The sequence below is a fragment of the Mustela lutreola genome, chromosome 5, assembly GCF_030435805.1.
Source record: "Mustela lutreola isolate mMusLut2 chromosome 5, mMusLut2.pri, whole genome shotgun sequence".
Lineage (NCBI taxonomy): Eukaryota > Metazoa > Chordata > Mammalia > Carnivora > Mustelidae > Mustela > Mustela lutreola.
The window spans coordinates 73,206,150-73,229,663 of NC_081294.1; the positions used below are offsets into that span (position 1 = coordinate 73,206,150).

Below are 23,514 nucleotides of genomic sequence, written 5' to 3' on the forward strand. Positions count from 1 at the left end.
TTGTGATATGATTATTAAGTACTTCCCTTTGGAAACCTGTGTACAGAAAAGTGATTCTTCTATTTTAGATGATGAAGATGATCCTGCAGAGGCTGAAAAGGAAGGAAATGAAATGGAGGGTGAGGAGTTAGATCCATTAGATGCTTACATGGAAGAAGTAAAAGAGGAAGTAAAGAAGTTTAATATGAGAAGTGTGAAAGGTGGTGGGGGAAATGAAAAGGTAAGCCATTTTCTCTTATTTTTGAAGATTTATCCAGTATTCTTAATTGGGTAATTTGAATTGTTATGATGGTGACCTACTGCTGACTTGCCTGACTTTAGAAAGTTGTTTCCCCCGCCATCTCAGAAATGCTGGTACTTTTTCTTGGTACCACAGATGCTCGGGAATTTTAGCTATAAACATTCTTTGAAAAGTCACTTTTATGCCACCATCTTTGATACCTTTGCTTACTATTGACTTCTCAGTAGGTCTTCTCCAGACCTTTGCACTTTCATCTTTTGTGCTCGAGGACATGTTTTTTTGTTTTTTTTAATTTTTAAATTAACATATAGTGTATTATTAGCCCCAAGGATACAGGTCCGAGAATTGCCAGGTTTTCAGACTTCACAGCACTCACCATAGTGTTTCTTTTTTTTTTTTTTAATGGTGTTTGTTACCTTTTCACAGAATATATAGTTTAGTTTTTTTATTATCTTTATTGTTTTTCCCGTCTTGTAAAATAAAAGCTCCCTAAGAGATGTGACGTTTATCTGCTTTGTTTATTAATTTATTGTAAGTTCCCTGAACGTGTCTGTCTTGTCCAGTGAGTAAAAAGTACCATTTAGTAGTATTTTTAAAATGAACTATATTATAATATTAGATGTTATATAACTTTATATACTATATAAAAGTCACAATATTATATAAAATATACAGTAAAATATAATGCAGTTATGCTGCATTTTAAAATTTAAACAAATTCATCAAGAGAAAGCAGACTTGTCTTTTTTATCAATTAACTTTTCAGTGATAAGTGTTAATTTGGATTATAAATTGTGACAGTTATTATTATGTTTCTTTTGCATGCAATTTGATTTTCACTTTTGCAAATACTTTATATATCTGCCTTTAATTTTAGAAGTCTGGGCCAACAGTCACAAAAGTTGTCACTGTCGTGACAACCAAAAAAGCGGTGGTAGATTCTGATAAGAAGAAAGGTGAGCTGATGGAGAATGACCAGGATGCCATGGAGGTAATATTTCCTTAATTTTGACTTTGTTCATGATACTATTCTAGAAGGATTTATTAGAAAGCATTGGTGGAGTTGTGTTTTTCAGTTATAGAAACTAATGTTAGGAGGTTTTCTTGTTATTCTCAACAGTACTGTTGCTGCATATCCAGTGGCTAGAACATTCTGCTATCTTTGACCTTTTTCTGTATGCCCATGTTTTGCTTCCCTTCTGCCCCTCATGAACTTACCTCAGACATACAGGGTGGGAGAAGACATAAAGTGACAGAATTAATTGAATTTCTTTCTACTAACGTGCCTTGTAAAGATTTGTGTGGAGGGAATTATATCAGAACTTCCTTAAAGCTATATTAGAATTGGGCGCCTGGATGGCTCAGTGGGTTTAGCCTCTGCCTTCAGCTCAGTCATGATCCCAGGGTCCTGGGATCGAGCCCCACATTGGGCTGTCTGCTCAGCGGGGAGCCTCCTTCCTCTTCTCTCTGTCTCTGCCTGCCTCTCTGCCTACTCGTGATCTCTGTCTGTCAAATAAATAAATAAAATCTTTAAAAAAAAAAAGCTATTACTAGAATTATTTTTGTTATTTTAGCTTTATGTTGTTGCTATGATGTTCTGTGAGGGCCCAGAATAAAGAATGTAAGAAAGTAAAAGCCAAGGAATATTTGGAAGAATTTATTTATCTATTTACATATATATATATATATATATATAAAGATTTTATTTATTTATTTATTTGAGAGAGAGAGAGAGCATGAGAGGGGGGAGGATCAGAGGGAGAAGCAGACTCCCTGCCTAGCAGGGAGCCCGATGTGGGACTGGATCCCGGGACTTCAGGATCATGACCTGAGTTGAAGGCAGTCGCTTAACCAACTGAGCCACCCAGGTGCCCTCTATTTACCTATATTTTTAAGAGAGAAGGACTTTATCTTACTTTAACTAGTTAATTAATTTTAAAGATTTTATATTCATTTGAAAGAGAGCACAAGTGGTAGGGAGGGACAGAGGGAGAAGGAGAAACAGACTTCTTGCTGTGCGGGAAGCTGGACGTAGGGCTAGATCCTGCAACCCTGGGATCATGACCTGAGCTGAAGGCAGACAGCTTAGCCAACTAAGCCACCCAGGTACCTCAAGAGAGGTGGATTTTTTTATTTTTTATTTTTTTTTAGGATTTTATTTATTTACTTGTCAGAGAGAGAGAGCACGCGCGAGTGAGCACAGGCAGACAGAGCGGCAGGCAGAGGCAGAGGGAGAAGCAGGCTTCCTGCCAAGCTAGGAGCCCGATGTGGGACTCGATCCCAGGACACTGGGATCATGACCTGAGCGGAAGGCAGCTGGTTAACCAACTGAGCCACCCAGGCGTCCCAAGAGGAGGATTTTATTTTATTTTTATTTATTTATTTATTTTTAAAGATTTTATTTATTTATTTGACAGAGAGAGAGATCACAAATAGGCAGAGAGACAGACAGAGAGAGAGATGAGGAGAAGCAGGCTCCCTGCTGAGCAGAGAGCCCAATGCGGGACTCGATCCCAGGCCCCTGGGATCATGACCTGAGCCAAAGGCAGAGGCTTAACCCACTGAGCCACCCAGGCGTCCCAAGAGGAGGATTTTAAAAGCTAGGAATATTGCCTCGCATAAGGAGGAAGTAGTAATGGTTGTAGCTTTTTAATTTTTTTTTTAATAGTATTCTTCAGAAGAGGAAGAAGTTGATCTTCAGACAGCTCTTACAGGATATCAGACAAAACAGAGAAAGCTTCTAGAACCAGTGGACCATGGAAAAATTGAATATGAACCATTCAGAAAGAACTTTTATGTTGAAGTTCCAGAATTAGCAAAAATGTCTCAAGAGGGTAAAATTCTTTCTTTGATTTATTGGTTATTTTGGAATGCGGGATGTGCATTGCTTTGCTCAGGAGAGGAAATACTGGATAGGTGTGTGAGTTGATGCATAAGGAGGAGGAATTTGCACGGCTTACTTGAAGAAATGGGAAAGGAAGCTAGACTGCCAGAAGTCATTCTAGAGAGTATGAACATTTGCAAAGATTCAGACCAGTGATGAGTCAATGTAGTTTTGGAAGTATTTTTAAAAATGAGCAAAAATTAGTTTGGCTCTTGTAGTTGAAAATTTTAGGGTTAAGATTACTCTTCATGTGAAGTTACCACTTTAAGTATTGTTAGCCTTTTTCCTTCTGGGGTTTGAGGGATAGGAACCAGCATGAAACTATAATTATGATTGAATAAGGATAATCTGGACAGTTCTTGGCTTGGAGAAAAACTGTATTACCTGTCAATCATTGTTTTTTATTGATGTTCTGATATGAGACATGATAAAAGCCAAGTTATAGAAATGGGAGTATTCCTTTTTGTCCCCAGTTGTAGCACTAATTGTATTAACTGTCTCCATGAGCAGTTCAGTAGTTTGTCCTGTAGCTTTTCTGTTGAATTACCTTTAGTAGCACTAAAATAAACATTTAAAGATTTTTAAACTTAACTGTGGCTGATTAAAAAGTAGAAGGCATTAATGGAACAATATTTAACAGTTTTTAATCTGGATTGTTTCATAGAGGTCAATGTATTTCGGTTGGAGATGGAGGGCATTACTGTCAAGGGAAAAGGTTGCCCCAAACCAATTAAATCTTGGGTCCAGTGTGGAATTTCCATGAAGATCTTAAATTCTCTCAAAAAGTAAGTGGTTAGCAATTATCTACATTTTTCAGTGTCTTACTATTTAGAATGGCTCTTTTATACAATTAACTGTTATATTTTTATTCTAATAGGAAAACTTACTATTTTTTTCTTGAACAGCTTTATTGAGGTAGCATTTACATGTTGTAAAGTTTGTTCTTTGAGTTTACAGTTCAGTGATTTTTTAGTATACTTAATGGAGTTAACACAGTCATCACCATAATCTAATTTTAGAACATTTCATTATCCCAAAAAGAGGCCTTGTATCCATTCGTAGTCACACTTCTTATCCTCTCCTAAGCAGCCACTAATCTACTCTCTCTAGATTTGTCTGTTGTAGACATTTCCTGTAAACGGGATTGTACTAATGTAGTCTTCTGTGACCAGCTTTTTGACTTAGCATGACATTTTCAGAGTTCATCCACGATATAGAATGCCTCGGTACTTCATTTCTTTTTGGCAAATAATATTTCATTGTACAGACATATCACGTTTTGGAGAACCTTATTATGGAACTTTGAGAGACCCAGAGATCTCACTTCTTACCTTGTCTTACTTTGGTTTCCTTTTTAAGGCATGGCTATGAAAAGCCCACGCCAATCCAAACCCAGGCGATTCCTGCTATAATGTCTGGACGAGATTTGATTGGTATTGCCAAGACAGGAAGTGGAAAGACCATTGCTTTTCTCTTACCCATGTTTAGACACATCATGGATCAAAGGTCATTAGAAGAAGGAGAGGGGCCAATAGGTACAATTTCTTTCATTAAACTGTTTTTTCAGGTAACAACTTTGTTGTCAGTTAATCAGAAAGACCTGATACTTTATAATGTTATATGTAACAATAAAGATGTCTTTATGTACATTTCCTTTATAAATTTGGCACTTTGGGGCTGATTTCCCCTTACCAGCAGGTGGAGTGAGAATCTTCAGAGCTCTGGAGTGACATCTCAGAAGTACAAAAACAGCCTCTCCTGGCACAGCTCAATTTTTAAACTCAGACTCGGCAGGTAGACTCCTCGTGCATCTATCTGTTTATTTATATTGAGGTTTGTGCTTAGGGAGTATCATGGATCACATGGATCAGTGAACTCAACATGGAAAATTGTAGGGAAATATATTTCCTTTTTTTATTTTTGGCCTTAAAAGGCTGTATAGTGCCAGAATTTCATTCAGGATTAGGTCTACAGATTCATTTCTTGATTCATTTGGCAGAGATCTGTTTTGCAAATTTGAGTAGGGTTTTGGAAATTTGTTCAGCTCCTTTCTTGGAAAAAGAGGGCACAATATATTCCTACTCTGCCCCTTCCGTATACCATGGTGGTTTCCGGAAACCGAGGTATGGCTCTGCTGCACAGTGAGTCACTTGATTATCTTTGCTCTGTGATTTGCAGTTCAGAAGGATTTGCGTTCTTTTCAACCAGGTATTTTCCTGATGGTTGAGTGAGGCATTTAACTCTCATTTATCTTTCTATAGCATGTTCTTAAAATTTACATAAAATTCTCATACACTACAATGTCTGCTGTTTTAAAGCTTTTGAAATAGGATTTTCCAAGGTCCGTAAAACAAATAAAAACAAAAACAAAAATTAGACTGAGAAATTTGAATGTTATTGCAGAGGTTAAATTTAACACTTTAAAGCATAGTCTCCAGAATTTTGGTGGATAGTCTTTTGACATATTTATCTTTTCAGCTGTCATCATGACTCCAACTCGAGAACTGGCTTTACAAATTACTAAAGAATGTAAGAAGTTTTCGAAGACCCTGGGACTTAGAGTGGTGTGTGTTTATGGAGGAACAGGAATCAGTGAGCAGGTAGTTACAAAAGGAACATTCACTTTTTCCAGTCTTTTCTTAAATTAAATCATTTAATAATGTGAAAATGATTTGTTTTAGTCTTTTGTATAGCCGTTGCTTTTATACATTTATTTTTTTAGTATTTTCTTGTCAGGGAGTTAGGGAAGGGCAGAGGAAAAGGGGAGAGAGAATGTTCAGCAGGTTCCACGCCCAGCATGCAGCCCAGTGCGGTGCTTGATGTCACAACCCTGAGATCATGACCTGAGCTGAAATCAAGAGTCAGGTGCTTGTCCAACTAACCCACCCAAGCATCCCTCTGTGTACAGTGATTGCTTTCAAAATCTTAAAAAAATATGAGGTGTGACAATAAAGTGAGGATGAATTATGCTAATATTTTATTTTAGGATCTTGAGTCTTTGTAAAAATATTTATTTATTTTAGAGCATGGGTAGAGAGGGACAGAAGGAGAGAGGAAGAGTCTTAAGTAAATTCTCTGCTTAGCATGGAGCCCACCATGGGGCTCCATCTCATCACCCTGAGATCATAACCTGAGCTGAAACCAAGTGTTGGACACTTAACTGACTGTGCCACCCAGGTGCCCAGGATTTTGAGTCATTTTTGTATGTTTGCTTTCCTGTTCCTCTTCGTCTTCCTCTGCTCAAGGAAGGCAGATATTTTTTCCATTCTACTGATAAAGAAATGGCAAGAAAGGTTAGGTATGTTGATTAAAGTATTTAGGTTAATAAGACTTGGTTTGTTCTAGACTTCTGATTCCAGACCAGCATTTATTTTCTCTAATTCATATGACATCTTTACAAGGTGGTGATGAGTGTTTTTTGCTGTATCAGTTTTATTTGTATCCTTAAATAATTTCAGCAAAAATTATTTAATTATACCTTTATTTTGTTTTGTTTTATATTTTATTTATTTATTCGACAGACAGAGATCACAAGCAGGCAGAGAGGCAAGCAGAGACAGAGGGAAAAGCAGGCTCCCTGCTGAGCAGAGAGCCCGGTGCGGGGGGGGGGGGGGGGGTCTATCCCAGGACCCTGGGATCATGACCTGAGTGGAAGGCAGAGGCTTTAACGCACTGAGCCACTCAGGTGCCCCTAATCATACCTTTGTTCACTCTCTTTACTTTGGCATTTCTCCAAGTGTCTTTTTCTTTTTTTATTTTATTTTTTATTTATTCATTTCCAAGAGAATATGAGCAGGGGGAGGTGGGTGGAGAGGGCTATAGAGAGAGGGAAAAGCAGACTCCCCACTCAGTAGAGATCCAGATGCAAGACTTGATCCCAGGACCCTGAGGTCTTGACCCTAGTTAAAGGCAGATGCTTAACCAACTGAGCCACCCAGGTTCCCCTCTCCAAGTGTCTTCGGAAGAATGACAGTCATTAGATATTTTGCTTTAACTAGAAGGAGGGAAAAAAATGGGTTCTGTGATCAAATAAATTTTGGAAATGTCACATTTTATAGGGTTAACGTAGGGTATTTTTCATTAGGACTTCTTAGTCTTTAATAAGAAATATGTCTTGTGATATTAGAAAAATGGGATAAATTAAGTGACATTTTCTGAACTTATGTCACCACAAAACCTTTTCTGAGAAATAGTTGCTATTGTTAAATAGTTTATGTTTTCTGAATTTATCTTCCTCAGTTGTTTTGATGACAGTTTATTGTAAGAAATGGTATTTAAAAACTTAACTTGATACATGTATAAATATTATATAGAAGTCAAACAAAAGTTTTATGATATCTAACACATTCTGGTTTTTCCATTCTATTTCAATTTTAAAACACCGGTTGTGACTTTTATAATGGTTCACAAATGGAAACAATTCTTAACTTGAAATAATTGGTCTATATACTTGCTTTAATTACTGCTCTCTCACGTTCCTTTCTTAGTTTTGAGGGATTGGGTCAAATTAAAATTGGTAAATGCTCTGATTCTCATTGAGTTCAAAGTTATAGTACCATGTAGTCATGTTGCTGTTTCCTCTTCCTTTAGGAGTGCTCCATCATTCCAAAGAATTAAGCAGGAATCTTTGGAGGCTTCTTTTTTTTTTTTTTTTTTTTTTAAGATTTTATTTATTTATTTGATAGAGAGAGATCACAAGTAGGCAGAGAGGCAGGCAGAGAGAGAGAGGGAAACAGGCTCCCTGCTGAGCAGAGAGCCCGATGCGGGACTCGATCCCAGGACCCTGCGATCATGACCTGAGCCGAAGGCAATGGCTTAACCCACTGAGCCATCCAGGCGCCCTCTTTGGAGGCTTCTAATCAGACCTTATTGGCTTTACTTTATGGAGCTGTGCAAAGACCCTGGGCAGTATTTTCAGATATGTTCAAATAAATAATAGTGATAAATAGATAGTAAAATTTCATCTTTTTCATTAGATTGCTGAGCTGAAAAGAGGTGCTGAAATTATTGTTTGCACACCTGGTCGAATGATTGACATGTTAGCAGCTAACAGTGGTAAGTCAGGGGTATTTTTTTTTGTTCTCATTTCTCTTTTTTGAATTCTGTACATTTTTGTTAAAGCAGATACAAGAAATCACCAAAGTGTTTTTATATTTCTTCTTAAAGCTGTAATATCTTAAAATTTGTATTGCAGCAAGCTTATTGTTGCAAGTGTTCATAAGATTATTGCAGTTTAATTTACAACTTCTTTTCAGAACTAACTCCATTTCATCTTTTTAGCCTTTAACATGGATTCTTAATCAAATTTTGGCCTAGCCTTGCTTTTAGCAGCAGTGCGGGGGTGAACTATCTTTTTTTTATTATTATTCTAAACTTTAGACTTTTTTCTCTACAGGAGCTAGTATTTTCTTACAATACTGGATAAATTAAGGTATTGCAGCTTCAAGAAATGTTATCTTTTATAAATATTGCATGTTTTTTAGCTTATATGTTGTGCTTTGTTAAATTATTCCCTATCAAAACTGTTACTAAACTGTTGACATTATTTAACTTCTGTGGAGAAAGGCCCTTCAAGATTTATAGAACTGGGCTTCCGAGACGTAAGCCATCCAAGGTAGGTCATTTAATGCTGTTCCCAACTTTGCAGAACTAATGGGGGCTGCAGATGGTGGTATGGAATACTTAATATTAGAAAGCATTTATTTTGGCTTCATTTCTTATTTTTTTGAAGAAAATGCTTTCAAAGGTTTCCATTGCAGTATTCAGTATATACATAGTAGAGTATTAAAAACTGTAAGTAATGCATGTTTTTCATAGCATTCTGCTTGAATTTCTGTATACATTTACTTCTAATTCTCCATGATGTTGGTGAAGTGACATTGAAGTTGTTCGATAAATCTCTGTGCCTGTACAGCATACAAAAAGTTTTGGGTTGAATACTGATAAAATAATCCCTTGTTTTTTCTCAATGCTGCATTGATTAAGTCTCCTGACATTCATCTTGATTAATTTTACCTTTTTCCTTTATCTGTCCTTTTGATTTATATTGAATAACTATTTTATACATGTTTTTGCCAGGTGATTGATTCTTCAGTTGATAGAAATGCTTGTGTTAATCCTTTAGAAAGGCTTTCCTCTGTATGTATTTAGTTTTCTCTGGCTAAGAAGTGCTTTGCAACTATTTAAACCAGTGGGAGTGTTTAATAAAATTGAACTTATATCTTTGTATAGGAAAAAGTATATATGCAATACATTTGGTATTAATAGTTTTTATGTAGTACTGTAGTTATCTGAGGATGTTGAATAGCTTCTCATTAATATCTTGACATGCCCATTAGAAGCATCTAACTATATGGAAGTAGTTAATGAATTAATATAAAAAGGAAGTTTTCTGCATCTAAAATAGTTAGCACTGGAACTTGCTTTCCACACATACGCTGTAATCTCTAATATGTTTTTTCCTAGGTGATGCTGTCAGATAATGGCTGATGTGGCTCGATGCTTCATCTCAGTCTTAGTTTTATGATGTGTTTTGGAGAGGGCTGTTTTCTGAATTTTACAGGTCCTTCAGGCCCTATGATGGTATGCAAGAGACGAGTTTGACAAAATAAAGGGCCTCATATACCCATTGTCAGAAAGTACTTGCCATTAGATTAAGATCTTGTAGACCAAAATTTTGTTTCACTGTTTAAACATACCTAACTTACCCCTCTGGTTAAGTCAGGCATTTTAGTTCCCTTTACAGTTTTTTAAGTTCTTGGTAGTCATAAAATGAATTATGACTGATTTTTTAGTTTTTGTTTTGTTTTTATTTTTTTTTTCCTCATCTTAGGTCGGGTCACAAATCTTCGAAGAGTGACATACGTTGTTTTAGATGAAGCAGACAGAATGTTTGACATGGGTTTTGAACCACAGGTAATCACTAAATGTCTTAGTGTTTTGAACTGTAAAATAAACCTTGTTAACTACCATGAAAATGAATTGTTTGTATGGTGTCTGAAATTTTCACACACATTTTGTTGTGCTGTTACATAGTAAATTGAGCACATATGGAATTGAAATAGGTATTTATGTTTTGAATTCCTCATAATAGGTTCAGAAGGTATTTATGCAGGCTTTCTGTGTAGGTCTTTTAAAAAAATCATTGGTAAAATTAGAATTGAAGAGCTGGTAATAGAAACTTAAGCTTTCATATTTTATAGTTTTCATTGTCCCTTTTCTTACATGTTTTTAAATATGTATTTATTTTTAAGCTTTTATTTATTTGAGAGAGAGAGAGAGCACAAGTTGGGGGAGGGATACAGGGAGAGGGAGAAGTAGGCTCCCCACTGAGCAAGGCACCAAATGTGGGACTTAATCCCAGGACTCTGGGATCATGACTTGAGCTAAAGGCAGAAGCTTAATCGACTGAGCCACTCAGGCACCCTCGTTGTCCTTTCAAATAAATTCCTTTACTTCATGCTTTTAATTACCTCATGATCAATATAGCACATGCTGTTTACATTTTCCAAATGTAAAAATGAAGGCCCAGAGCATTTATTTACTTTAGATTTTCTTATTCCTCATACACACTCTTTGTCAGATACAAAATTTCAGTGATAAAAACTTAGAGGGAAACATGTTAAGAGGTAGTATTTTTAATTTTTAATTAAATTTTTTTTTTTTTTTAAAGATTTTACTTATTTATTTGACAGAGATCACAAGTAGGCAGAGAGGCCAGCGGGGGGGTGGGGCAGAAGCAGGCTCCCTGCTGAGCAGAGAGCCCCATGTGGGGCTTGATCCCAGGACCCTGAGGTCATGACCTTAGCTGAAGGCAGAGGCTTTAACCCACTGAGCCACCCAGGCACCCCAATAGTATTTTTATTAATGAGATAAGGAATGTAAGTTATCAGTGTGCTATGATGCAAAAGAAAAAAAAAAAAACTGCGTTAATTGAAGTGGAGTATGAGAAAGGGACACCGGGCGCCAGGGTGGCTCAGTTGGTTAAGCGACTGCCTTCGGCTTAGGTCATGATCCCGGACTCCCTGGATCGAGTCCCACATTGGGCTTCCAGCTCCGCCAGGAGTTTACTTCTCCCTCTGACCTTTTCCCCTCTGTGCTCTCTCTCATTCTCTCTCTCTCTCAAATAAATAAATAAAGGAAAAAGGGGGGGGCACAGTTAAAGTGGTCTTTAGTCTTTTCAGTTTATTCATGTAAGTCTCCAGAAATGTATTGCCTGTCATAGTGTGTGTGTTTAGATTTAGGGAACACAATCTAAATGAGGTACAGAAGAGTGCATAAGAGTAAACAGGACCATGTGAGAAATAGTTTAAGAAAAGAGGAATATTTAGGTTGGACTAGAGGACTTGATAGCATCCTTTAACCCTTTGAAAAATGTCTGTCACTTGAAAGAATCATTGAGGAGTAGACCTGGGACCCACTTGGGAAGTTAAATGAAGCGGTATCTGAGCATAATGTGAGAAAAGGTCTGGATAAACATTACTTGGAGATGAAACAGGTGATGTTGGGAAGAGGGCAGATACTGAATATGCTTTTCATCCACGTCTTTTGGTAGAGGCACGGTGGTCCATGTGTGGAAAGAGAGTAGGGAAATTGATGAATCAGTTGGAGAATGGAATTAGATCCATTTAATGTTTGTCCAACTGCCAGGGAATCTTAGACTTTATGGTAGTGTTTAAGGTAGGTGTGGTGATGGGGCCTTTCTGGTCTATCAATTACGCTTTGCCAGAAAGAGGTCAAACATTTTCCATTGGTACGCAGAGTGTGAATCATCTCTTGCCCTTAGTGCTTACATCTCCCTAAGTACCTGAGAGAGAAATGCTGAGTGATAGTTTCTTGCTCACTAAAACCTGTTGAAGAGAAGAAATTTTAAGAGTAAGTTAATGATTATTTTGTGAGCTGTAGTGTAGATTAAAAAGTGTTGGGTTGAAGTCAGTGCCACAGACCACTGTTGGGGTGTAAAGCAAATAAAGACACTCACTTGTGAATCAAAGCTGGTGCTGGTGAATGCACATCTGCAGACTGTCTTCTGTCTAGAGAGGAGTGGGCAGGCGGTATACCTCCAGACACGATTCAGTACTGAAGAAAATAATGAACATGGGGAAATAAATCATGGCTGCTGAATATATATATCTTTCTGAGTATAAATGTGCAGTAGATGTACACTTTGTGCAATGACATGGGCGAAAGTTACAGGACTCTACTTTTCCTCATTGACGTGTGAACAGGCTGGCAGGCAGAAAGGTGTTCGGCCAAATCTTTGTGTGTTGTTTTAAATTTAACTCTTTTAGTGCCAAAAGAAGAGTTTTTAGTATGACGGATAATAGGATTTCTTTTCTTTCCTTTTTTTTTTTTTTTTAAGATTTTATTCACTGGGGCACCTGGGTGACTCAGTTGTTAAGTATCTGCCTTTGGCTCAGGTCATGATCCCAGGGTCCTGGGATCGAGCCTTGCATTGGGCTCCCAGCTCAGCAGGAAGCTCTTTCCCACTCCCCCTCCTTGTGTGCTCTCTCTCGCTGTCTTTATCTTTCTGTAAGATAAATACGTAAAATATTTATAAAAGGAAGAAAAAGATTTTATTTATCTGAGAGAGAGCTGAAGGCAGATGCTTAGCCAACTGAGCCACTCAGGGACCCTGGATAATTGGATTTTTTTTTTTTTTTTTTTTAAATAATAGGATTTCTTAAGAAGACCACAAGTAGTAGAAGAGTTTCCCTGTTTTTTAAACCTTACTGTTTCTTTTTAAACTTACTGAAGAAAAACTTGTACTTATTAGTGGACATCTTCCTAAGGGCTACAACACAATGTGAAGAACTCCTTTTGGAACCAAAGGCAGTGGAAAAGTAGATTAGGAATCCATTTGTTCCTGATCTGAAATTAGAGTCTATTAAAAGTAACATTTGACAAGATATTAAAAAGCAATTCTCCATGAGAAATTGCTCCATAGTTTCTGGGGTATGTTCTTTTTTAATTTAGTAAAAATAAGGAGTAAGAGAAGAAATTGATTATATAAGGAAATTAATCTTTAGCTTAAGTTAGCCACTGTGGAGGATATATACTTTGGTGAAAGTATGTAAAAAATAATACTCGTCCTGTAAAAAAAATCATTACTTACGTGTTCTGTTTTTATTAACAAAGATAAGAATGTTTTAATTGGCCTAAACTTATTCATGCCTTTGTCTAATACAAAATGAAGGTCCTCAGGATTCTGAAGAGGTGTACTCCAGGTTTTCACTTTCTTTCTTTCTTTTTTCCTTTTTTCTCTCTCTCTTTTTTAGGATTTATTTATTTGAGAGAGCAGGGGGAAGGGCAGAGGGAAACAAATCCCAAGCAGACACCCCGCTGAGCAGAGCCCAACTCAGGTCTTTATCCCACGACCCTAAGATCATGACCTGAGCTGAAGCCAAGAGTTAGACGCCCAACCAACCAAGCCACCAAGGCGTCCCACCGAGCTTTCCACTTTCTTAAAAATACCAGTCACATAGTAAAATGAGAGAGTAAATGTGCTTGTCAGTTGCACACTATAAAGCACCGTGCTTGCATCAGTCATCTTAAGGAGCTCACTATCTCATAGGAGATTACTTTAACTTTGAAGGCTGTCTTCAAATTGGTATCAAAATTAGATAGATGTTTAGATACCTTAGCATCTCTGAGCCTCTCTTTTGAGGGCACCTATGAAAATATTGGTGGATAAGCAGTTACTGAAGAATAACATGGCTACTACATAAGGAAATTGAGGTACTGATAAAAGACAGATTTTTGAAAACTTATTTTTAAGTCTAATGTAATACTTTAGATTAGAGGAAGCAGATTAAGGGATGTAGTTACATTTGACTGGCCCTCCCGTGCCCCTCTCCATGCCCCAAGTTTTTATGATCTAGTCCAAAAAAAAATTTTTTTTAAAAAGATTTTCTTTATTTATTTGACAGACAGAGATCACAAGTAGGCAGAGAGGCAGGCAGAGAGTTAGTGAGGGGGAAGCAGCTCCTTGCTGAGCAGAGAGACTGATGCGGGGCTCCTGGGATCATAACCTGAGCTGAAGGTAGAGGCTTTAACCCACTGAGCCACTCAGGTGCCCCTAGTCCAGGGTAATTTTTACCAACATAGATACCAACATCTCAAGAACCCTGTTTGTGATTTAAAAATTGGGTTTAGGTTGTTTACATTGGTGAGTAAATAAATTACTTTCTTGAGGATAAAGAGAAGCATTGCATATCATCAAGAGAAGTATAAGACAGAATGTGTAAGTCTTTTAGAATGTCTCTAAAAAGAGCATATGCCAATGATCAGGAGTTGAATCAACAAAAAGTGGAAAAACTGCCAACTTTTATAAACGTTAGTGACTGAACTGATGACCTTAGTTTTAGCGTATGAGTGTGAAAGGAGATGTTTATAGATTTACTTGGCAGACCACAGCTGACTTGGAAGTATCTGTGTAGTGTGAGAGAGGAAACATTGAAACTTTCAGGAACAGCTATTATAACAGCTTTTAATCAGTAGCTCCCAGTATGATAGCTCCCAATCTTATAGTCAAGCCAGTGGAAACACAGACCAGTCATCATTGAAAAGGTGTGTGAAGGGACGCCTGGGTGGCTCAGTTGGTTAAGCAGCTGCCTTCGGCTCAGGTCATGATCCCAGCGTCCTGGGATCGAGTCCCACATCGGGCTCCTTGCTCCACAGGGAGCCTGCTTCTCCCTCTGACTCTTCCTTCCACTCTGTCTACCTGTGCTCGCTCTCACTCACTCTCTCTCTGACAAATAAATAAATAAAATCTTTAAAAAAAAAAAAAAAAAAAAGGTGTGTGAACATTAGGATCATTCTGTAGCCATCTTCATGACTCTTAAGCAGTAATAGTCATAAGGCAAATCTAAGCTCCCATGTGTAGTGCACTGTTCTAGGAAGCACAGGGTTTGTAGCTTATTCAGGAAGCTTTCTCTGTACTATGACGAGAAAAGGAGTTAGGTTTGATTCTCCAGAAAACCTTTACCCTTTGATACTGGCTTTTCTGAAAATGCTGAGGATGAATGGTTACTTGTGAATAGTCTAGGAAGGCAGGATGTGTATTATTCTTTGAAGAGATTTTCAAGGCCTCAGTGGGGCTTTAATGTGAATTTTTTTTTTTTAAGATTTTTTTATTTATTTGACAGAGAGATCACAAGTAGGCAGAGCAGCAGATGGGGGTGGGGGAGCAGGCTTCTCGATGAGCAGAGAAGCCCCACCTCCCCCATGCAGGGCTAGATCCCAGGACCCCGAGATCATGACCGGAGCCGAAGGTAGAGGCTTAACCCAGTGAGCCACCCAGGAGCCCCTAATGTGAATTTTCTGATCCTTGTTCTCACGTGAGAAGTTGAGACTAAATGAGCAGTTCTTTGACTTAAGATGATCAGATATCTGGGAGTCACAATGCTTTGTATGTAATGTCCTAAAATTTGCAAACATTGAGGACCATTGTATGAGTTTGCAATGATATTACTACCAAATTCATGTTATCACACTTAGCATGGTTAATGATTGCTAATTTTCATTAATATACTTCAGTCATTCTGAAAATGTTGTCATTTTATGTAGGAAATTCAAGAGAAGCGTTGCAGGTAACATGACACAGGAACTGGGACCTGAGTAAAGTGAGAAATTGAGCCGTGGGGATATTTGTTAGAAAAGTGTTACAGGCAAAGCACCAGTACAAATGCCGTGATGTGGGAGCTTGCTTGGCCAGTGTCCCCAGCGCAGAATAAAGAACGGGGAATGTGGTATGAGAGAGGAGGGGATGAGGACAGAAAGCCGTACTGATGGTGTGAGCATGGTGAACATATAAGACCCTGTACAGCTGGGGTAGGAATTTGGGTTTTGATTTATTTATTTATTTAAAGATTTTGTTTATTTATTTGACAGAGACCACAAGCAGGCAGGGAGGCAGGCAGAGAGAGAGGAGGAAGAAGGGTCCCTGCTTGAGCAGAGAGCCCGAAGTGGGTCTTAATCCCAGGACACTGAGATCATGTCCTGAGCCGAAGGCAGAGGCTTTAACCCACTGAGCCACCCAGGTGCCCTACATTTTTAGTCTTAATGGTTACACGTGCACAGAGGTTTAATGGTACCCCTTCTATACTTCTCTTCAATCTCTTAGCTGATTATTGTGGTATTCTACTTCTCTAAATAGTGTGCTTTTATTTCTCCTTTTCATTTTTCTGTTTTTTATATTACTTAATGACTTCCCATGGGGGAATGTAATTTCTTGTTTCCCTTCCTCCTGTCACATTCTTGCATCATTTTCATCCTTTATTTTTTCAGTAGATTTATGTTGTTACTTTAATTGAATCCGTATATAACATTATGGCAATCTAAATGTTATTCAGAGCTGGGCAGTGTATTAAACTGATTATTTTAAATTTCTTCTATACCTTTTTGTTTTCTCCAGAGATAATTGTCTTTTTATGTTTGTTGACTGGATTTCTATGTATTTAAAACTAATTAAATGCCAAACTCTATTAGTTACATAAATCTATCAAGTAGTTGAAACACGTCAAGTTTTCTGTTTGTTTCATCTTCCTTAAGGAGTTTTTTCAGAGCCTGTTGACCTGTTTTAGTCATGGTTTGTTGTTTTCCCTGCTTGAAATACAGCTGCTGTCCTGGGATCCATCATTCTGGGACCAACAAAGAGTTCCCCTTTGCTTCTCACCTTGTTAGGTCTCCAGAGATCTATAACCCAAGAATAGATCTTTTCTTAAATTTTTTTTTTTTTTAAACAGAAGGCTTCATGAATTTCTGTGTCATTCTTGCATTAAAGGGCCATACCAATCTCTGTATCTTTCCAATTTTTTTTAGTAAAGTTGTTGCTAAAGCGAGCACTTAAGTGATTAATTTTAAAAAATTGTTTTTATTCAAGAATAATTAGTATATGGTATTATATTAGTTTCAGGTGTACGATATCCAGGTGTACAATATTCAGTACAATATTACTCAGTACTCATCCTGATAAGTGTACTCTTAATCCTCTTCACCTATTTCATCCATCCCTACATCTGCCTCCCCTCTGTTGACCACCAGTTTATTCTGTTTTTAAGTCTGCTTTTTTTTTTGTCTTTTTTATTCTTTTTTTGTTTGTTTGGTTTCTTAAATTTTACATATAAGGAAATCATATGGTATTTGTTTTTGTCTGACTAGCTTATTTTGCTTAGCATTATACCCTGTAGGTTCATCCATGTCATTGCAAATGGAAAGATTTCATTTAAATGACTTTTTTTTTTTTTAAGATTTTTATTTATTTATTTGACAGAGAGAGATACACTGAGAGGGAACATAAGCAGAGAGAGTGGGAGAGGGAGAAGCCGGCTTCACGCCAAGCAGGGAGCCCAATGTGGGGTTCAGTCCCAGGACCCCAGGATCATGACCGGAGCTGAAGGCAGATGTTTAACGACTGAGCCACCCAGGCACCCCTAAATGATGCATTTAAGAAAAAAATATTTTTTTAAGATTTATTTGACAGATTGAGAGAGACAGTGAGAGAGGGATCACAAGCAGGGGGAGTAGGAGAGGGAGAAGCAGGCTTCCTGCTGAGCAGGGAGCCCCATGCAGGGCTCTATCCCAGAATCCTGGATTATGGCCTGAGCTGAAGGCAGATGCTTAATGACTGAGCCATCCAAGTGCCCCTGAATGACACATGTTTAAAGATTGCCTATATAGGATTTGTGTCCTCTGAGTTGCTTTTCTCTTTGCTTTGGTTTCTAAATTCTGTAGATGTCTGGGAATCTGTAATTTTCTACTTATGTTAAAATTCAAAGCTCTCTGTGCCAGAGCAGGACTTACTCTTGAGTTTCAGTGTTGTGATCTGGTTGGGTCTTTCTTTTGGAAGGGGAGTATCTTCTGCTTGTCTGTCCCTGGAGAAAAAATGGGCAGTCTTCTGCCTGGAATAGGAAGGTCTGTCTCCCGTTTTGGGTTGGGAAGGAGGCCCTGAGGGAGAGGTGGGAGTCTCAGCATCAAGCATTATGTGTTTACTTAATGCTTTTCCTCTTAGGATGTTATCCTTGGTTCATCCAGTCATGCTCTTGTTTTAGTCTCTCCAGAAGCTAAACCTTTAGTGTTGGCTAGGATGAGAGAAAGGTCCATTGCCTGGCTAAGTAGCAGTTGGGTGGAGGTCCGGTGATTTGATTCCTTTTTTATTTTTTTTTTAATGCTTCTTAAGCAGACCTTGTATCAATTCACCTTCTTATTTTGGCGCCCCACCTTTCACCTCCATGTGGGAAGAAAAGCTTTGTTCTCAATTTTTCCTCACTGCTAGCATGGGATTCTGCTTTCTTGAGGTTGATTAATCTAATACCATCTTAAAACATTTTTATTGCTTTTTGTTTTGTTTTACTGGCAAATAAAGGGGTATTTACATACCATAAAACTCATGCTTTTATTTTTTTAAAGATTTTATTGATTAGAGAGAGTGTGCATATGATTAGAGAGAGAGAGTGTGCCTGTGAGTAAGGAGAGGGAAAGAGAATCCTTTTTTTTTTTTTTTTTTTTTTTTAAAGATTTATTTATTTATTTATTTGACAGAGGGAGATCACAAGTAGGCAGAGAGGCAGGCAGAGAGAGAGAGGAGGAAGCAGGCTCCCCGCTGAGCAGAGAGCCCGATGTGGGACTCTATCCCAGGACCCTGAGATCATGACCTGAGCCGAAGGCAGTGGCTTAACCCACTGAGCCACCCAGGCGCCCGGGAAAGAGAATCCTAAGCAGATTCCCAGCTGAGCACAGAGCCTGGTTCAGGGCTTAATCTCATGATCTTACAACCCTGAGATCATGACCTGAGCCAAAATCAAGAGCTGGAGTCTTAACTGAGTCACCCAGACACCTCTCCCTTCTTGCTTTTTTAATCTTTTTCTGTATGACAGTACATTTGAAAGCTTTAAATTAAACAGACTAAAAAATAAGAACAGTGCAATAGTCTTACATTAATTAAAGAAATCAGCTTTTAATTTTCCCATAAGGAAGCCACCAGTTCCTATGTTATTAGCAAGTTCTACCAAATATTCAAGGAATAACTATATTCCTAATCATTTCAAAGTATGAAAAAGGATGAATACGCAACAGTTTATAAGATCATTGTAATCTTTTTTTTTTTTTAAGATTTTATTTATTTATTTGACAGACAAGAGTCACAAGCAGGCAGAGAGAGAGGAAGGGAAGCAGGCTCACTACTGAGCAGAGAGGCCAACTCAGGGCTCGATCCCAGAAGCCTGGGATCATGACCCGAGCCGAAGGCAGAGGCTTTAACCCACTGAGCCACCCAGTAATCTTTTATTTTTAAAAGGGCTCTCAGTCCTCATTATATACCATAAAAATTCACCTGTTTTAAATGTATAATACAATGGTTTTTAGTGTAATACTCATTTGTGCAGCTATTACCACAATCCAGTTTTATTTCTTTTAAATCCAGTTTTAGAACATTTCCGTCACCAGAAGGATGCCTCATGCCTACTTTTACTCATTTCCGGTATTCACCCCAGTCTGAGGCAGTTGCTGATCTACGTTCTATCTTTATAGATTTGTCTTTTCTGGACATTTCATATAAAATTCATGTATTACATATCTAACTTATTTTATTCAGCATAATGTACTTGAGGTTTGTCCATCTTATAGCATATCTTTCATTGCTGAGTGGTTAGTATTCTGTCATAATGATGTATATCATATTTTGTTTATCCATGAACTGTTTGATCAGTATTTTGGATTATTTCCACTTTTGGGCTGTTACGAATGATGCTGCTGTGAATATTTGCTTACAAGTGAACATATGTCTTCATTTCTACCAAGAGGTAGGATTTCTGAATTGTGTGGTAACTTAATGTTTAATTTTTTAAGAAACTGTCAGACTTTTCCGTGGTGGCAGTTTCATTTTATAGACCAATATAATATTGGTATCGCAATCAAACAAGGTATATTTTAATGTACAATGATGCAGAACCCCTAAAAATTATATTAGGGAGCCAAATATAGTAATGCTTATAATAATAAATCACATTGACATTAGTATTGTTTAGATGCAAAGGCTAGTTTAATATTAGAAAAATCAACTAAGAGTCACCAGGGTGGCTCTGTTGGTTAATGACTGACTCTTGGTTTTGGCTCAGGTCCTGATCTCACAGGTCCTGAGATCAAGCCCTGCAGTGGGCTCTGTACTCAGTGGGTAGTCTTGAAAATTTTCTACTTCTGTCCCTTATTTGCACACACTCTCTATCTCTAAAATAAAATTGGGTCACCTGGGTGGCTCAGTTGGCTAAGTGTCTGCCTTCTGCTCAGGTCGTGGTCCAAGGGCCCTGGAAATCAAGCCCCATGTCCGACCAGCTTCCTGCATAGCAGGGAGTCTCCTTTTCTCTCCCCTGCCCCCTTCTGGTGCTTATGCTTTTTCTCTCTCATAAATAAATAAAATCTTTAAAATAAAATAAATCTTGTCTTAAAAAAAGAAACAAAATAAAAAAGTATAATCCACCCTATTATTAGAATAGAGGAAAAAACCATACTGTTATCTAAAATGTGGAAAAGGCATTTGATAAAATTTCATTTATTTTTATTTTTTAAAAGATTTTATTTATTTATTTGACAGAGGGAGAGACAGCAAGAGAGGGAACACAAGCTGGGGGAGAGGTAGAGGGAGAAGCAGGCTCCCAGCTGAGCAGGGAGCCTGATGTGGGGCTCGATCCCAGGACTCCAGGATCATGACCTAAGTCAAAGGCAGATGCTTAACGACTGAGCTACCCAGGTGCCCCTAAAATTTCATTTATGATTTAAAAATTCAGTAGAGGTGGGTAGGAGTTGGAAGAGAGATAGTTGGAATAATCCAGATAAGAGATGTTTAGGTTTAGGGAAGGAACCCAGGATTTCCAAGTGCCTTGGGTAGGACTGCTCCTTTCACAGATTTCACATCATTGATTGGAGGGAAAATGTCCTAGAATTCTGTGTATTCCTGGCAAGACCTTTATCCATTCCAATTTCCAGTTTCTTACCACTCTCTCCCTGATCATTACTTCTATTTTTCTATTTTTCTGGTTTATACCAGGCATCTCAAGAGTCCTAGAGGTACCTATATCCTACCCCTCAACAGTATGTCAGCCTTCGTTGTTCTCTGTGTTCCTGTTGCTTATATCAGTCTTTGACACATAATGTATTTATCTGTCCACCTTCCTTCGAATACAAACTCCATGAAGACAAGGTTTTGTCTGTTTTTACTGCATATTGTAAGTACCTAGAGCAAATGCTTTATGATACAGTAGCTCAACAAAAATGTTTTGAATAACTGACAGAAAACAGTGATACCAAGGGAGAATAGTTGTATCCCAGATAAAGTTTTTTTTTTTTAAGATTTTTTATTTTTTTATATTTTTTATTTGACAGACTGATCACAAGTAGGCAGAGAGGCAGGCAGAGAGAGAGAAAGGAGTAGGAGGCAATCTCACCTGCTGAGCAGAGAGCCCGACGTGGGACTTGATCCCAGGACTCTGAGATCATGACCTGAGCCGAAGGCAGAGGCTTTAACCACTGAGCCACCCAGGCACCCCCAGATAAAGTTTTCAGATTGAGAATACTGAATTTGTTGGTGGATTGGGTGTTAGATAGTTGAGAGAGAGAGGTAACAGATGGCTCTTAAATATGTGAATAACTGTAGTTCCCGTTCTTAGGAGGGGGTAAACGGAACAAAGAAAATTATGGGTTAAAATCAGTTATTTGAAGGTAATAATTTTAAAAATCACTAAATGTTCTCAAAATTTCCTTTTTATGTGTGTGTCGGGGGTTATTTTTATTTATTTATTTATTTGTTTGTTTTTTTTTTTTTAAGATTTTATTTATTTGACAGAGAGAGATCACAAGTAGGCAGAGAGGCAGGCAGAGAGAGAGAGGAGGAAGCAGGCAGAGAGAGAGAGGAGGAAGCAGAGAGCCCGATGCGGGACTCCCATCTGGGGAACTTGAGATCATGACCTGAGCCGAAGGCAGGGGCTTAACCCACTGAGCCACCCAGGTGCCCCTGTTATTTATTTTTAAAAAGTTTTTATTTGTTTGAGATAGAGAGCACCAGTGGGGGAGCAGAGGGAAAAGCAGGCTCCCTGCTAAGCAGTCTTGATCCCAGGACCCCAGGATCATGACATGAGCCCAAGGCAGACACTTAACTGAGCTACCTAGGTGCCGCTTTTTTTTGTTTGTTTGTTTTTAAAGATTTTATTTATTTGAGAGAGAGAGGCAGACTCCCCACCGAACAGGGATTCTGTTGCAGGGCTTGATCCTAGGACCCCAAGATCATGACCTGAGCTGAAGGCAGATGCTTAACTGACTGAGCAACCTAGGTGCCCCTTTTCTTTTCTTTTGTGTTCTCTTTTCTAAGGTTTTATTTATTTATTTGACAGAGAGAGAAACAGCAAGAGGGGAAACACAAGTAGACTGAGTGGGAGAGGGAGAAGTAGGCTTCCTGCTGAGCAGGGAGCTGGATGTGGGGCTCGATCCCAGTACCCTGGAATTATGACCTGAGCCAAAGGCAGATGCTTATCGACTGAGCCACCCAGGCACCCCCAGGTGCCTGTTCTATTTGGTTTTAACATCATACGATTTTTGGAGACTATACTCACCATATTTATTTGCAATGTGTTTTTAGGTCATGCGCATTGTGGATAATGTCCGTCCCGATCGACAGACAGTTATGTTTTCAGCTACTTTTCCCAGAGCTATGGAGGCTTTGGCTCGCCGAATCTTGAGTAAACCCATTGAAGTGCAAGTTGGAGGCAGGAGTGTGGTTTGCTCAGATGTGGAACAACAAGTGGTGAGTACAATCTTTAGGAAATCCTCAGTTTCCTGAATGTTTAGGCAGTATGTGATCCTTTGGGGATCACTGTGATGAAGGCAGGTAATTACCTAATCTTAAAGAGGATACAGCTCAGCCATTAATATTTTATCTGATAAACTTGAATAAGCAGTTCCTTGGAATAGCATGTTTAAAGATTTTATTTTTTATTTATTTATTTGACAGACAGAGACCACAAGTAGGCAGAGAGGCAGGTAGAGAGAGAGGGAGGGAGGAAGCAGGCTCCACACCAAGCAGAGAGCCCGACATGGTGCCTGATCCCAGAATCCTGACACCATGACCCGAGCCGAAGGCAGAGGCCCAACCCACCAAGCCACCCAGGAACCCCGCAACAACATGTTTAAAATGCTCTTTTTAGTTCCTCCCTTTAGAAGAGATGGGACTGGTGGATGGAAATATCATATACCTATTTTATTCTTTAGTTAATAGGATGTGAAGTCAAGAGGCAGAGGGAACTAGATGATGGTTTACTCACATTGGCAAGTCCCTTCTCTCAAAGTTAGACTTTTTTTTTGTGTTCTGTTTTACTGGTTAATTGGTTAAAATCAACATTTTACT

General features: G+C 38.3%; 1 protein-coding gene across 5 annotated transcripts in view; it reads left to right on the forward strand.

Annotated features, from left to right (window-relative positions):
* DDX46 (DEAD-box helicase 46) overlaps positions 1-23,514 on the forward strand; it is a 72,812-nt gene that overhangs the window by 19,020 nt on the left and 30,278 nt on the right. For all 5 annotated transcript variants that reach the window (XR_009353907.1, XR_009353908.1, XR_009353909.1 and 2 more), the window contains exons 6-14: positions 69-220; positions 1,119-1,232; positions 2,910-3,075; positions 3,790-3,910; positions 4,485-4,660; positions 5,604-5,725; positions 8,102-8,180; positions 9,958-10,040; positions 22,750-22,914. Coding sequence is in view for 2 of the 5 variants with exons in the window: in XM_059174609.1 (XP_059030592.1) it covers positions 69-220; positions 1,119-1,232; positions 2,910-3,075; positions 3,790-3,910; positions 4,485-4,660; positions 5,604-5,725; positions 8,102-8,180; positions 9,958-10,040; positions 22,750-22,914 (1,178 nt within the window). In the remaining 3 variants the exon portion in view is untranslated. The remainder of the gene's footprint in view (positions 1-68; positions 221-1,118; positions 1,233-2,909; positions 3,076-3,789; positions 3,911-4,484; positions 4,661-5,603; positions 5,726-8,101; positions 8,181-9,957; positions 10,041-22,749; positions 22,915-23,514) is intronic.